The sequence below is a fragment of the Staurois parvus genome, unplaced genomic scaffold, assembly GCF_062004578.1.
Source record: "Staurois parvus isolate SC_StPar_1 unplaced genomic scaffold, SC_StPar_1.0 ptg000106l, whole genome shotgun sequence".
Classification (NCBI taxonomy): domain Eukaryota; kingdom Metazoa; phylum Chordata; class Amphibia; order Anura; family Ranidae; genus Staurois; species Staurois parvus.
In genome coordinates, this window is record NW_028317902.1 from 2779670 (window position 1) to 2797150 (window position 17481).

The window sequence follows — 17481 nt, forward strand, 5'->3', positions numbered from 1 at the left end:
TTGTTCTTACAATTTTAAGACAATGTACAGACAACTTATCCATAGTTGCTTATTAAAAAAAATAAAAAAATCTTTGTGATACCCATCTTCACCAGGGATCCAGCACACCAAACACCCCATTTCTTATTCATTTTGAATGGCATACCAGTGCCTATAGTGTATATAGGAAACAAAAGACGCACCAGCATGAAGAGCCAGTTTTAAGAAATTAGGCTGCCATAATGCAAAACACATTACCGTTAGCCTACTAGCAACTTTAAAGAGGTCCTCTACAAATTGGTGATAACAGAACATGTACGATGGACTAAATGTGCTGTTTTACATACTTTTAGCTGTTCAATATACGTATAGTTTTTCAGTGCATATGGTAACTTTAGTCCTCTCCGAGTGCAATCGGGCATATGGACAAGAAAGGCAAAGCTTGATAAGAAGACTGTGTTTTATTTACATGGATTAGACACATATGGTACTTTCTCAGACACATAGCAATAAATACATCACAAGACTTTCACTGCATGGACTGTACAGTATATACACATTGAGGAAAGCTGACACTTTGTGCAACCTGGTCAATGTCCTGGACATCAAGAAGACACATTAGAGAAGGCAGATAACTGCTGAATGTGCCTTAGTGCATGTGGGTGGAGCACATCAGTACCCACTGCTCAAGAGAGAAAGAATCCTTCCTACTGTGATGCATCTACAAATCAAAGTGTTATAAATATAACATTTTTATATCCCCAGGGCTCTCTTTAAACCAAAAATAAAAATCTTTTTCAGCATTTTCAATGCAAGTGTTATCAGACAGGGGGCAGCACTGTGCAGAAGAAGCTGTATTATGTGGGTAGTTGTGCGAACAGACAAAATTGTGCTAGGTCAGGATTGGGATGTGCACTTTAACATGTTATTTGGAATGGGTGTGGAAATGTGCTATTAAGAGACAGAAATGTATGGAGAAAGTGATGCTCAGAAAATGTGTATTTATAAACTACGGTTCAAAGGGGCACAGTATTAGACCCTGCTAGGTAATGTGGCTAAATTGTATTAAATTTTCTCCTAATTGACCATCATCTATCTGAAACCTCCTTATAATGCATAGAGCATGTGAGGAGGCGACATAAAACCCTATACACGTTATTATTTGTTTCTGGTTCTGTAATGTTGCTTTTAAAAAAACTTTAAAGGGATTCCCTAATGAATATAAAGTAGATCTTTTTCTTTCTTTTATTTTCACTTTTAAGGCTGACTGTTCATGAAACACCCAGTCGCCTCCAGGCCTAGTTGTCTGCAGAGTGATGCAGAGCAATCCATACACTCATAAAGTTGGCTCTGCGGACTTTACAGTTTATGTGCATGGAGAGGAAAGAAGACAGAAGCAGGAAACCATCACCAGCCTATCAGCAGGGGAAGTAGCTACAAGAGGGGTTTAGAATTTGCCAGATATTCTAGCCACCAGAACTATGAAATCGCCTTCCAAACCAGACAAAAAGAGCCAAACCGTCCGTCATCTCATGGGTGTCTTAAGCCTGGCTGTAAAGAGACAGATGTCTCACTAAAAACCAGGAGATTCCCGTGATCACATATATATACCCCAAAAGGACCCGCTGCAATCATCTCTCCATCTCAGTTGACAGTTGACAAACACTATCTAAAATACTTGTTCCCTTTACTCCCATTTGCGACTTCCTGCACAGCCTGATCTTTGCCCAGCCATCACAAAAAATGCTTGACCTTGGTACATCTCTTCCAAACATCAATCTATAATCTATATTTGCATTCACAAACAAATAGACAAGTTGCAATGTCCATTTTCATCTAGAGAAAACAAAGGTGCTGGGATGGCACAGGAGGCGGTCAAAACTTCCGAAGTTCATTTTCAGTATATTTTGGACAACCTCTATACTGTAAGTCTGTGACTACGGTGGGTAATTGTCATGTTTTCTATCTGAATGCCCAAAGCTGTAATGTGATGTTTTAAATCATAAAATAAAAACAACCAAAAAATGATGTATTGTATTGAGAGATCATAGTTTTGAAAACTATAACGGGGCATAGACCAATAAATTACGATTCATGTACAGATGTGTTATGAATGCACCACAAATAAGGAACTGGGTATGGTGGTGCTCATTTATGTAAAGGTTATGCTTGATGATAAAAGATTAGATATTGGTTTAGGTTTAGATGAGTTACCCCATTTAAATAGTGTATTGTTCTGTCAATGTATTATGCAGATATCTGACCTTCCAACAAATAACTGAGATTTGGGTGATAGGATCACTGTCAGCAGTCTAACATTAGAAGTCTATACTGTTCTGTGGTCTTCAAAGGAAACAGATGCCAAATAGCAGCTGTAGAGCAAAATGAAAATGTCTTGCAGGTTTGTTCAGTGAACAATGAGGTGCTATATTGAAACATATTCCTCTATGTCATTTATTTGGAACGATATGATCCTAGCCCACAACAGATGCTGCATTAAAATGGGTAAAGATTGTCGGCTGCATGTCAAAACTAATGGTCTATGCCATTTAGGAAGACCAGCAGTATTGTCCGGGTTACCCATCAGCTGTATTCACGTGGCATGATGGTGTAAATACTCATGAGCACAGTTTAATGTGGCCCCTAGAGACCCAAGAAGAGTGGGAAGATATGTCTATTGAAACCCCCCAGGATTAGGTAGGGAGATCTTGACCCACAAAAGTGCAAACATTCCATTTCAGTGTTATCACATTGTGTTTCCATCTATTGTCTCTGAAGGCTCCTCCAACTTGCTTGTACAATTCCATTTTCAACATGATGGATTTGGTGCAGTTTGCATCAGTTTGATAGTATTGTTCTTAAGAAGGAGCTTGTGGTTTTATTTGATAGTTTTCTGAAGGCTGAGTATGGTGTCTGTAGAGTTTGGCAAACTCAGTGATCGTCTATAAGTTCTGACCTCGATTCTTTCTTTGTTTATTTTAAAATGGAGGATGATCCATCTCGTCTAACCAGGAACCTGGGCTAGTAGGAAAATCTGGATAGCCCATGCTGCTTTCTGTGGAAATATCGGATGTGGGCGCAGCTGGTAGTGCTCGTAAAGGAGCATGGGGTAAAAGCCCCCCTGAATTGTCCATATTGTATGGCAATCCATGTGATGGAAGGGAGGAGATAGAAGAGGGTGACTGAGGAATGTCATACGGACTACCATCATGAAGATCTTGGTAGGATTGTCCAGTAGCATCTATCGTGAAGCCTCCATTGGTCAGTGGCACATTTACAAGGTCCCCTCCTGCACTGTAAATGCCTCCTGTAGATCCCAGCTCGGACAAAATTTGGTCATCTGTTGAAAAAATACAGTGGTTAAATGAGTTACTGTCATATACTGTACATATTGTGCTCAAAAGCTTTTGAAAAAGTATAATTCATTTGCTTGCCAGGCTAGCTAAAAAGGCAGCTTCAATAGAACTAAGAACTAAGGACATTTATCTGTCTGTCTCCAAGCAAGGGTAAATCATACCTGAAACGGGGAGTTAGGGGAGAAAGTAATATCAAGTTTTGGTGCAGGTGATAGTAATACTTTCTCCCCTAACTCCCCCTGTTTCAGTTATGATTTACCCTTGCTTGGAGATCATGAGTTTGTACCCTTTTTTGCCCCCTGTACAACACCTTTGACCCATATACATTATATTGCCAAAAGGATTGGGACGCCTGCCTTTACACGCACATGAACTTTAATGGTATCCCAGTCTTAGTCTGTATAGTTCAATATTGAGTTGGCGCCGCCCTTTGCAGATATAACAGCTTCAACTCTTCTGGGAAGGCTGTCCACAAGGTTTAGGAGAGTGTCTATGGGAATGTTTGACCATTCTTCCAGAAGCGCATTTGTGAGGTCAGGCACTGATGTTGGACAAGTAGGCCTGGCTCACAGTCTCCGCTCTAATTCATCCCAAAGGTGTTCTATCGAGTTGAGGTCAGGACTCTGTGCAGGCCAGTCAAGTTCATCCACCCCTAACTTACTCATTCATGTCTTTAAGGATCTTGCTTTGTGCACTGGTGCGCAGTCATGTTGGAACAGGAAGGAGCCATCCCCAAACTGTTCCCACAAAGTTGGGAGCATGAAATTGTCCAAAATGTCTTGGTATGCTGACGCTTTAAGTGTTCCCTTCACTGGAACTATGAGGCCAAGCCCAACCCCTGAAAAAGAACCCCACACCATAATCCCCCCCTCCACCAAACTTTACACCTGGCACAATGCAGTCAGGCAAGTACTGTTCTCCTGGCAAACGCCAAACCCAGACACATTCATCGGATTGCCAGACAGAGAAGTGGGATTCATCACTCTAGAGAACACATCTGCACTAGAGTCCAGTGGCGATGTGCTTTACACCACTGCATCCGACGCTTTGTATTGCACTTGGTGATGTAAGGCTTGGATGCAGCTGCTCGGCCATGGAAAACCATTCCATGAAGCTCTCTACACACTGTTGTTGTGCTAATCTGAAGGCCACATGAAGTTTGGAGGTCTTTAGCAATTGACTCTGCAGACAGATGGCGACTTCTGCACACTGTGTGCTTTAGCATGCACTGACCCCGCTTTGTCATTTTACGTGGCCTACCACTTCGTGGCTGAGTTGCAGTTGCTCCCAGTTGCTTCCACTTTGTTATAACACCACTAACAGTTGACCGTGGAATATTTAGTAGCAAGGAAATTTCACGGATGGACTTATTGCACAGGTGGCAATCTATCACTGTACCACGCTTGGAGTCACTGAGCTCTGAGAGTGACCCATTCTTTCACCAATGTTTGTAGAAGCAGTCTGCATGCCTAGGTGCTGATTTTATACACTTGTGGCCATGGAGGTGATTTGAACACCTGAATTCAATGATTTGTCCCAATACTATTGCCAATATATTGTATATATATTTTTTCATATGTAGTGATGTGGGGATTTACCATTGTAATATTTAGACTATATTTAGTTTGATCCCTGTTTTGACTCTTTAAGCATGTTTAATGGTTTTTTTAAGTTTTTAGATAACCACAGTTAATGTGCTGGTGTTCTGTCTCCAATCTTTATGGCAGGGTTACTCAACTGGGGCTCCACAGAATTCCAGGGTTCCATGAGAGGTCCCTAAGTGTTCCGTCGTGATTTACATGTCAGTCACAGGAAGCTGACAAGTAGATCATATCCTGTCTGCCAACACAGGCAAAGCTAGGCAGGGAAGCTGTTGTGATAGTGCTGGTTGTGGAACTTCCCTGCCAGCATATTCACTGGCTTCTGATGTAGCCTCTTCAAGGGTATGATCATCAAACAAATATTTTATACTATGTGTGTCTATATGCATTGATAACGGTAATGGTTTTACCTTATATTCCCTGTGCATAATTCACTGAGGGGTCACATCTATAAAGTCTCATTGTCTATTTTATACCTGTATTCAATCTAGCTACCTGAGAAGTCCATTTTCAAGAATATACTAGGACAGCAAGTGTGAAAAGTCTATATTTCATGTACTGTCCTGGAATACAACTTAAGTAAATATAATTTATTGTGGCCTAATGATAATGCCTATTGATGCCTGTGGTAGGGAAAAACCTAACTGATCTTAGACTGGTATAAATATAGAATAACTCGTGTGTGTGTGTCTGTGTGTCTGTGTGTGTGTGTGTGTGTGCGTGCGTGCGTGCGTGCGCGCGCACATCAGATCTCAATGGAAAATAATATCATACTGGATATTTATACTGATATGGACTGAGTAATGTGTTAGGAATGTAAGGATGCCCCATTGTTTGATGGAAATGAAAATTATTAACCTACAGAAGACTGAATTCAAAGACACACTGAAAATCAAAGTGAAAAAAATGATGCAGCAGGCTAGTCCATTTTGCTAAAATTTCATTGCAGCAACTCAAAATGGTACTCAGTAGTTTGTATGGCCCCCACGTGCTTGTATGCATTCCTTACAACGTCGGGGCATGCTCCTGATGAGACAATGGATGTTGTCCTGGGGTATTTCCTCCCAGATCTGGAACAGGGCATCACTGAGCTCCTGGACAGTCTGAGGTGCAACCTGGCAGCGGCAGATGGACTGAAAGATGATATCCCAGAGGTGTTCTATTGGATTTAGGTCAGGTGAGCGTGCGGGCCATTCAATTATATCAACTCCTTCATCCTCCAGGAACTGCCTGCATACTCTCACCACATGAGGCCAGGCATTGTCATGCACCAGGAGGAACCCAGGACCCACTGCACCAGCGTAGGATCTAACAATGGGTCCAAGGATTTCATCCTAATACCTAATGGCAGCCAGGGTGCTATTGTCTAGCCTGTAGAGGTCTGTGCATCCCTCCATGGATATGCCTCCCTAGACCATCACTGACCCACCACCAAAACGGTCATGCTGAACGATGTTACAGGCAGCATAACATTCTCCACGGCTTCTCAAAAACCTTTCACGTCTGTCACATGTGCTCTGGGTGAACCTGCTCTCATCTGTGAAAAGTACAGGGTGCCAGTGGTGGACTTGCCAATTCTTGTATTCAAAGGTAAATGCCAATCAAGCTCTCTGGTGCTGGACAATGAGCACAGGGCCCCCTAGAGGACTTTGGGCCCTAAGGCCATTCTCGTGAAGTCTGTCTCTTATTGTTTGGTCAGAGACATTCCCACCAATGGCCTGCTGGAGGTCATTTTGTAGGGCTCTAGCAGTGCTCATCCTGTTTCTCCTTGCACAAAGGAGCAGATACCTTTCCTGCTGATGGGTTAAGGACCTTCTACGGCCAGCTCTCCTAGAGTAACTGCCTGTCTCCTGGAATCTCCTCCATGCTCTTGAGACTGTGCTGGGAGACACAGCAAACCTTCTGTCAATGGTACATATTGATGTGCCATCCTGGAGGAGTTGGACTGCCCATGCAACCTCTATAGGGTCCAGGTATCGCCTCAAGCTACCAGTAATGACACTGACCCTAGCCAAATGCAAAACTAATGAAAAACAGTCAGAAAAGATGAGTAGGGAAAAAATGTCAGTAGCCTCCACCTGTAAAACCATTCCTGTTTTGGGGGTCGTCTCATTGTTGCCTAACTAGTGCACCTGTTGTTAATATCACAGAAATTTAATTGACTTGATGCTATACTCTGATTCCTTTAATTTTTTTAAGCAGTGTGTGTATATATATATATATATATATATATATATATACATATATATATATACATATATATATACACACACACTATATTGCCAAAAGTATTGGGGCACCCCTCCAAATCATTGGATTCAAGTGCTCCAATCACCTCCATGGCCACAGGTGTATAAAATCAAGCACAAAGGCATGCAGACTGCTTCTACAAACATTGGTAAAGAATGGGACGCTCTCAGGAGCTCAGTGAATTCAAGCGTGGTACCGTGATAGGTTGCCACCTGTGCAATAAGTCCATCTGTGAAATTTCCTTGCTACTAAATATTCCACGATCAACTGTTAGTGGTATAATAACAAAGTGGAAGCAACTGGGAACAACAGCAACTCAGTCATGAAATGGTAGGCCACATAAAATGACAGAGCGGGGTCAGCGTATGCTGAAGTGCACAGTGCTCAGAAGTCACCAACTGTCTGCAGAGTCAATAGCTAAAGACCTCCAAACTTCATGTGGCCTTCAAATTAGCACAACAACAGTGCGTAGAGAGCTTCATGGAATGGGTTTCCATGGCTGAGCAGCTGCATCCAAGCCTTACATCACCAAGTGCAATACAAAGCGTCGGATGCAGTGGTGTAAAGCACGCCGCCACTGGACTCTAGTGAAGACTTGTTCTCTGGAGTGATGAATCCCACTTCTCTGTCTGGCAATCCGATGGATGTGTCTGGGTTTGGCGTTTGCCAGGAGAACAGTACTTGCCTGACTGCATTGTGCCAGGTGTAAAGTTTGGTGGAGGGGGGGATTATGGTGTGGGGTTGTTTTTCAGGGGGTGGGCTTGGCCCCTTAGTTCCAGTGAAGGGAACACTTAAAGCGTCAGCATACCAAGACATTTTGGACAATTTCATGCTCCCAACTTTGTGGGAACAGTTTGGGGATGGCTCCTTCCTGTTCCAACATGACTGCACACCAGTGCACAAAGCAAGATCCTTAAAGACATGGATGAGTAAGTTTGGGATGGATGAACTTGACTGGCCTGCACAGAGTCCTGACCTCAACTCGATAGAACACCTTTGGGATGAATTAGAGCGGAGACTGTGAGCCAGGCCTACTTGTCCAACATCAGTGCCTGACCTCACAAATGCGCTTCTGGAAGAATGGACAAACATTCCCATAGACACACTCCTAGACCTTGTGGACAGCCTTCCCAGAAGAGTTGAAGCTGTTATATCAGCAAAGGGTGGACCAACTCAATATTGAACTATACGGACTAAGACTGGGATGCCATTAAAGTTCATGTGCCTGTAAAGGCAGGCTGACCAATACTGTTGGCAATATAGTGTATATCTTGTGGGGGCTCTGTTCAATGTGTGAAGATTACTGACATTCTAGCTCTGTCCATCCAATAAGACTAATCTACTAGAGTATTTTCCATTTTTACAGACAATGCTACAAGCGTGACATCTTGGAACCTCTAGCACCTCTTGTCCTGAATAATAATTAATTTTAATGCCAATTAAATTAATAAACACTGAAGTGTTTGAAGCACCTAAACGCGTTTGAAAGAGCACGGCTTAGAAGCTGTTATAGTTGTTTTTCTCCTGCCAGGAGAAAAGCGTTTAGAAGAGCACCAGTGTGCATGAAGCCTAATAGCCATGATATAACAGTGAAGCCATGAAGAGAAAGATATCCTCGGAGGTCCCTGTGAGATATAAAGCATCATCAGATGCTTTAACCTATCAGTGTCCACCAAGCATTAAAGTAAACTTATCATGAGAAAAATATGGGGGGGGGGGTCATTACTGATCTCCTTCTGAAAAAATCAGAGTAAATTCAGGGCTCCATATCTGGATACTTGTTCCATTTTAGGGAATCTCTACTAAAGCAAGATGATTAGCATGCCAGCCAGGCTACCATCATTTTTAAAATAAAAATCGAGCAATAGAAGCTTCATGTTGCCCTCATGACAGATTTCCTTTAAAATATCAGATCTCTACAGAAAAAGAACGGCTATTTATAAACATAAGCCAATAAAAAAGGGTTTCCCAAAGCCAAAATATTGCTTATGCTAAGTTGTGTTAAATTCCAGTGTAGCCTTAGTGTCCCATTAAACATTACAAGTCCCCCTTTAACGTTCTTCTTTATAGAACACTAAAACATAGATATAATGAAGAAATTAGTCTGATATCAAATAATAGGCAACCAGTTTGAATTATAAGCTGCTTAATATTCCACACACACCAAAATCATCATAAACCAGTTGATGGCTGAACTAGAGGTATGATTAATGCCGCTTCGCCGTTCTTATTTATTTGATCAATTGCCTAGTTCACGGCCGTGTTTGACAAATGGACTGCAGGGAATACTACTCAGGTATTTACTGGAGATGGAGAGGAAGCTGTAACTACCGATGGCTGTCAGCTCTGTCGTACCTACAACTTTCTAGCAGCCCAGCAAACCGGCTGACAAATACAAAGTTCATTACAATGCACTATATTTCATAACAACACAGCATGCACTGCCATAATTCACTGTAACTTTTCGCCTTGGTGAATTGCTTTGCACTTTTTTAAATGAAGGACTCATTCTGCATTCCAGCTGTTACTGGTCTTGATTTTTAGCCAACCACAGGCATTATGGGAGAATGGGTTGGCCAGTTTAATGTTATACATGTCATATCATAACCTAAGGAACAAAGAATTTCAAAGAGATGTATCTAGCCGTGTTTGACAGTCCTAGAAACCAGACACATTTCTAGGATCCCCAATGATTTGATCCATGGACAGGCCACACAAGATTCCAGTGTAGCATTGGTCACAAACAGTAAGATTTGATTGTTCAAATACTTTGCACTTACCAACAACTATGTGGTGTGAGGCCCTACCTTACTGGATATCAATAAAATTACGTAAGAGTAAGCCTTTCTCTTCACATTTGCTGGTAAATTTTAAATATGAACTCTAGACCTTTAGTCTTGTACTGTTGTACAATCTCCTGTCCTGAAACTGCTTATTTTGATTTCACTGCACACTGTGAGGTTATCATGGTGTGCATTAGAAGCTACTGCTTCCTTCCCCGGCTTTACATCCCCTGCCCACCCCTTTTAGTTTTTTTAATTACTATTTAAATTTCATTTTTGCCTGGAGTTTGGCTTCAAGTCTAAAAAACGTATGTGAAAAAGGGGCTTCATAATTCATTCAAATCATCGGCACCTGTGAGGCAGGAGAAATGTTTTATGAGCTGCTTGGAGCAATATCTTCATTTTGAGGAGAGCCTGGGATTAGAAATCCGTCCTCTATCTGTGTATCCAGAGTCTTGTGATCACTTAACTGGGGGCAGTCATCTTTGACCCCCTAGATCCATATCCCATATTAGGAGACCAGGAAGCCTGATTCAGGAGAGCTTGCTGCTGGTTGTCAACATTTATGATTACAAAGCGCCATTTGACTACCTTAAATGGGGTCAATAAGTCTGGTAAGTGAGAAATTTACTTATTGTTTACACGTAGTGAAAAAGAAAATTCTTGACCTACGGGACTACATTTCCATGGGACTGTCACTCAATATATCTTCACTGTTCATTATATTCTGTCCGGGACTATTATTTATTTTATGTCACTGAAAAAAAACTCTATTTTTGTCTTATGATATATTTTAGCACCTACCTATTTACGTATTCATCCAAAAAAAATATGCAATGGTATTCTTGCAGATGGTAGACCCACATGTAGGCCCCATTGCAGCACCAAGCACATTAGATATGTCCTTGGTGCATTTAACATCTGGGACCAATTTATGTGTTGTAGGCTGTGTATGTTCATGCATGGAGTAAGTATAAAGATTGTAGTGAGTGAAAAATGTACTTATTGTTTACACGTGGTAAAAAAGAAAATTCTTGACCTACGGCACTACATTTCCATGGGACTGTCATGCAATATATGTTCACTATTCATTATATTCTGTCCAGGACTATTTATTTTATGTCACTGATAGAAAACTATTTTTGTCTTATGATATATTTTAGCGCCTACCTATTCACGTATTCATCCAAAAAACATATGCAAGGGAATTCTTCTTGCAGATGGTAGACCCACATGTAGGCCCCATTGCAGTACCGAGCACATTAGATATGTCCTTGGTACATTTAACATCTGGGACCAATTTATGGGTTGTAGGCTGTGTATATTCATGCATGGAGTAAGTATAAAGATTGTAGTGAGTGAGAAATTTACTTATTGTGTACACGTGGTAAAAAAGAAAATTATTGACCTACGGGACTACATTTCCATGGCACTGTCACTCAATATATGTTCACTATTCATTATATTCTGTCTGGGACTATTATTTATTTTATGTCACTGAAAGAAAACTCTATTTTTGTCTTATGATATATTTTAGCACCTACCTATTCACGTATTCATCCAAAAACAATATTCAATGGTATTCTTCTTGCAGATGGTAGACCCACATGTAGGCCCCATTGCAGCACCAAGCACATTAGATATGTCCTTGGTGCATTTAACATCTGGGACCAATTTATGGGTTGTAGGCTGTGTATGTTCATGCATGGAGTAAATATAAAGATTGTAGTGAGTGAGAAATTTACTTATTGTTTACACGTGGTAAAAAAGAAAATTCTTGACCTACAGGACTACATTTCCATGGGACTGTCACTCAATATATGGTCACTATTCATTATATTCTGTCTGGGACTATTTATTTTATGTCACTGATAGAAAACTATTTTTGTCTTATGATATATTTTAGCGCCTACCTATTCACGTATTCATCCAAAAAACATATGCAATGGTATTCTTCTTGCAGATGGTAGACCCGCATTTAGGCCCCATTGCAGCACCAAGCACATTAGATATGTCCTTGGTGCATTTAACATCTGGGACCAATTTATGTGTTGTAGGCTGTGTATGTTCATGCATGGAGTAAGTATAAAGATTGTACAGAGTTTAACATATGTGGCCAACTAAAAAGTTTTGGGGTGCAATAGCTCACATTATAATACCCAGAGATCCACTTCTAACAGTTCAGTGTAGTCAGCCCTATGAAAGAGGATAATTGATTGGGTACAGCACATTGTTCTTTGAATATTTAAATAAAGGTTTTTCTGTTTTTTATTATCAGACAGTAGAGAAAGCAATGACAATGTACACAATACAAGAACCTATAGCAATTCCCATTGCAGTTTTCTGCACTCAGATCAATTAAAAGATGACTTCTGCTTGCCATGGATTACACTTTCTTGGAAAGCCTTGTAGCCTGTAAGGACACACAAAGCTGTCCTAAGCATGGATCCCATACAGCTCTATAGATAAGGAATGACTTCATAGTTACCTCTGTAGCTTAGTTCACTGTCACTAACTCCACAATCTTCTGCAGAGCTTTCCTTCCCAGGCTTCCCTACACGGGTTTTCCTGACGCTCTTATAGAACTGTCCCCAGCGCTGCCGCCCTGCGTCCTTTTTTAGCCGTTTTTCTTTTGCACGTCTGTTTTGGAACCAAACCTGAAATGAGAGGTAGAGTGAATTTTCTGTCTACAGCATATTAAGATCCAATATTTTTGCTGAGCCCTCTGTAACTGCCACCATTCAACCACATATGATTTGGGTTATTACATCGGACTATCCTTCTCATTGTTTAAGGCTCCATGCACACTAGCGTTTTTTTTAAGCTCCAACAACACTGGAGAAAAAAAGCAAACACTGGATAAAAATGCTGGTAATAGCGTTTTTAAAAGTAGAGTTTTAGTAGCATTTTAGAAGCTTTTAGGAGTGTTGGCATTTTTTGTGTTTTTACAGTACATGTAGAAAAAAAGCTAGTAAAAGCTGTTAGGAGCATTTTAGTAGCATTTAGCAGCATTTAGGAACATTTAGCATTTTAGTAGTTTTTTGGAGCGTTTTTCCAGCAGAAAAAAACACTAAATGCTACTAAACACTCTTAACAGCTTTCTAGCTTTTTTCCCCCACTACATGTACTGTAAAATGCTAATAAAATGCTAATGCTCTTAAACGCTTCTGAACGCTACTAAAAATACTATTACCAGTGTTTTTTGAACCTAAAAGAAACTCTAGTGTGCATGGAGCCTACTCCAGCTTTACCGTTAGTCCTGCACAGATGTACAGGTTCCTATTGCACTGAAATCACCTATTCTGCTTACATTGCACACTGTGAACTTATCAGGGTGTGCATCAGAAGCTGCAGCAAGTTAGGTAAAGCCTGCCTCATTTCCTGGGTGAAGACATCGAGTATCATCTAGTATTTGCCTCTTCAGCAAGGCTGTTGTTGGGCTGCACCTTTTACTCATTGGATTTTGTTCTTTCAGTCATGGAGGTTCAGGATGTGGATGCTACCGAGGCAAGTTGCATGTAAATTCAGTCTGCTTAGAAACTTCCACTTCTCCAGACTGACATTCACCCATCAAAGCCTTTTAATATTTGCTTGGGGTTTGCTCTCAGGGTTGAGAGGTGTACTGAGGAAGGGTGCTATAATGTTCTCACCCTAACAGGCCTTCCCACAAGCCAGGATCTCCTTGCCTTGCATATGAAAGCACAGAAGCCCAGTAATGACATCACTGGGTCTATAATGGGATATGCCAGAAAGAGAAAAGGTTTTATTTAAACATCTCACTGTAACTTCAGTGTAGATGAAAGGGAGGCAGGGAGAAACCAGTGGAGGCAAAACTAAGCCGATAAAACTAGTGCACCCTCAGGAAAAATGCTTACTGTTTACAGTATAGGTTTTTCATACCTCCAACAAACAAAAGACATGTTGAAAAAAAGTTGGGGCCCTTATGTGTGGCCCCTCCTGATTTTCAGGATCTTACAGCTGAGCACAACTGAAAGAAGAAAAACTCATCTTCCATGATGTCACAGAAGTCATGATGATAAGGAAAGCAGAATGATAAGGTGGAGAGCTTAAAACAGACACATTATGGTGTCAAAAAATGGAAAATTGTATCAAATATTTAGCAACATTTTTCCTAGGCAGCAGACATGTGGTAGTATGATGCCATGTTGGCGCAAGGAAAATATTTTGTGAACATTTATTTATTTTTAAAATTTATTACACGTACTTATGTAGCACCGTCAATTTACGCAGTGCTTTACATGTATATTGTACATTTGTATCTGTCCCTAACCCTCAAGGGGTGTACAGTCTAAGGTCCCTAACGCACATACACATACTAGGGCCAATTTATACAGGAGGCAATTCACCTACCAGCATGTCTTAGAGTGTGGGAGGAAACCAGAGCACCTGGAGAAAAACCCACACAGGCAGAACATGCAAACTCAGGCAGGTGGTGCTGTGGTTGCGATTCAAACCAACGACCCTGGTACTGCCAGGTGGAAGTGCTGACCACTTAACTACTGTGCTGCCCTGAATTAAAATTGTGACTTCCAAATTACAAAAGCAAAAACTGAAGACACACTATAGAGATATAGCTGAAAATTATTTTCTAACTTGTAGGAAGGTTATTCTCTGCAGATCTTTTTAAAAAATCAGCACAAATCATTTGAAACACTGACAATGCAGTATTTATGTATCAAGACATCCTTAGGTTCAAGACCTGCTCCTTGCAGTGCAGTTATTTGCCTGGTGCTTCAATTTTTGGTGTGGTGAAATCCCACTTTACAAAGAATACCTAATCATGTACCTAGAAAATAAAATATAAATAGCATTTTTCTTGCACAATTACTAACCTCTGGGGATAATTCCCTGGCAAAGTGCAACTTACCTTGCAAAGTAAACAGCCCATTTGCCTTTCGTAAATCAACCACTTTGCATTGTAAGCTAAAACCAGAAGGTTGACTTTGCTCAACATGAAGAATCTCATTCTTATTAAATTGTCCCTGTTCTCGTATGTTTGCTCAGTCGCCTTCTGCTCTACATCCAAAATGTACATGAGCTTTTTTTGTTAGCACATTTAGGCACTTTGGTGATAGAGATATCAATGGGAATGCCTGTAAGATAGCTATCAATGTGTTTTTACAGCAGAAGAGGTCCTTTTGTCCTATAGAACTGCTTTCCTCCCCTTGCCCAGCCCAGGAAACAAACACCTGAAGCTTAATACATGGCAAAAAACACTTTTAAAATACCTGAAAAAAAAGTTTTCAGAATTACACTCTTACATAGTTACATAGTTAGTCTGGCTGAAAAAAGACAAAAATCCTTCCAGTTCAACCATAGAAAAAAAAAGTTATATTGATGATCCATGATCCAATTTGCTCCTGCAGGGGGAAAAAATTCCTTCCTGATCCCCGAGAGGCAATCGGATATTCCCTGGATCAACTTTACCTATAAATGTTAGTATCCCATTATATTCTGTGTATCTAAGAAAGAATCCAGGACTTTTTTGAAGCAATCCACTGAGATGGCCAGAACCAAATCTTGAGGGAGTCTATTCCACATGTTCACAGCTCTCACTGTGAAGAAACATTTCTGTGTTTGGAGATTAAATTTCTCTGTCCAGGTGTGAATGCAATCTTAGGAGCAGGGGCGGACTGACAACTCATGGGGCCCCCGGGCAATAGGGGATCATGGGGCCCCTGTGTCCTTGCCTACACTCAAAGCATACCCAAAAAAGCCCACAAGGAGGTATCAGGGGCATTTCATGGGGCCCCGTACTGACCCCGGGTCCTCGGGTCAGTCCGTCCCTGCTTAAAAGTACACTAAAGCTGGCCATATACGTATAGATTTTCGTTCAAGAATTTTAGTTTCAAGAATTATCGTTTGATTTTCTAATTGTTAGTGGGGTCAAATTGATGCTTGCTTTTGACTGCAGTGACAGGAAAATTCGAAGGGGCAGGAAGGAAAACATTTCTTGATCAAACAAATTTTTGGCCAGCATATGTCGTTATCGTTCAGAAATTACATTAGTTTTAAACTTAAATGTTAAAAGTAAGTCAATTTTGAAACGACATTCGTCCATTCATCCAATGTTCAAATAATTTTCGTACGACTTTTCATACGAATAATCTCGTCAGAAAATCTACATGTGTATGGCCAGCTTAAATTACTGGCAGAATCAATGGGTATTTTTTAGTATTTACAACAGTTTAAGACTTTAATAATATTTATACTATCAATAGCCCTATGAAGAACAATCCATGGTGGATTGCTTTTGAGAGGGCATTTGACAGGCAGTGAGGTGGTATTATGTTGGCTGCTTTAACCACCAAAAGAACACACCACCATGCTGCAACCCTATTTTCTTGAATGGGACACAAAATGTAACTATATACTTAAATATGTAGGGCAGCACAGTGGCTAAATGGTTAGCACTTCCGCCTGGTAGTACTAGGGTCGTTTGTTTGAATCCCAACCACGGCACCCCCCGCCTGGAGTTTGCATGTTCTCCCTGTGCCTGCATGGGTTTCCTCTGGGTACTCCAGTTTCCTCCCACACTCCAAAGACATGCTGGTAGGTGAATTGGATCCTATCTAAATTGGCTCTAGTATATGTCAGTTAGGGACCTTAGATTGTATGCCCCTTGAGGGTTAGGGACTGATGTGAATGTACAATATATATGTAAAGCGCTGCGTAAATTGACAGCGCTATATAAGTACCTGAAATTAAATGAAATATAAGAATTCCACTCACACAAATCTCATAAAAAAAGATCTCATCTCTGGTAGACTGTATATATTTTTCTGTTGTATTCAATACATCCTCATCCAACGCTTCATGTGGGAGTCATGTGACACAACAGCGTGCAGTATGATTGGTAAATGCCTCTGATTGTTGGCAAAAGGCAACAAAATATCTTTCTAATCACAATGTTGCAAATCTCTGCTAACATTAATGGCACATCGCTAAGCTCTATCCAGATACTGGCTCTATGTTTGAGCTGTCATCAGAATCTGCCAGTTTCATCAACGCCAGAAAATGTCTATATTTCTTGGCCCTCCTCATTTGGCCTGAGAATGACATTTTATGGAATCTGCAATATGTCTGTAAATCTAACAAGCAACACATGACTCTAATGGGTTTTTTTAAACTTTCTCTAATCCTGCAGATACACCCTGCAAAATAATAAAGACAGCACTGGGCTGATGACATACGGGCGATTTTCTTGCAGCGACCACTATACCCCCACCCCCCCCAATAATTTTCTATAGGATCGCTAACAGTGAAACTTTTAAAGTGATTTGACACTATGTGGCTCAGTGATTGAGGCTTATCGGCGCTTCAGTTTGGCGGCAAATAATTAGCGACAATTGCTTTTAATGCTTTTCATGAAATGTTGTCATAGAAATTGATATTTAGCTACTAATTGCTGAAGAAGATTGACTAGTAACAGAGTACAATCCAATGCTGTAGCCAATCGCCTAGCGACTCTAGCAATTTAACCGCTAGGTA

General features: G+C 40.8%; 1 protein-coding gene across 1 annotated transcript in view; it reads right to left on the reverse strand.

Moving 5' to 3' along the window:
- Nucleotides 1–421: 421 nt before the first annotated feature.
- LHX4 (LIM homeobox 4) overlaps nucleotides 422–17481 on the reverse strand; it is a 102159-nt gene continuing 85099 nt past the window's right edge. Inside the window, exons 5-6 of the mRNA XM_089671483.1 lie at nucleotides 12458–12626; nucleotides 422–3319 (exon numbers count right to left, since the gene is read on the reverse strand). Of these exons, the coding sequence (XP_089527609.1) occupies nucleotides 2958–3319; nucleotides 12458–12626 (531 nt within the window). The 3' untranslated portion in view covers nucleotides 422–2957. The remainder of the gene's footprint in view (nucleotides 3320–12457; nucleotides 12627–17481) is intronic.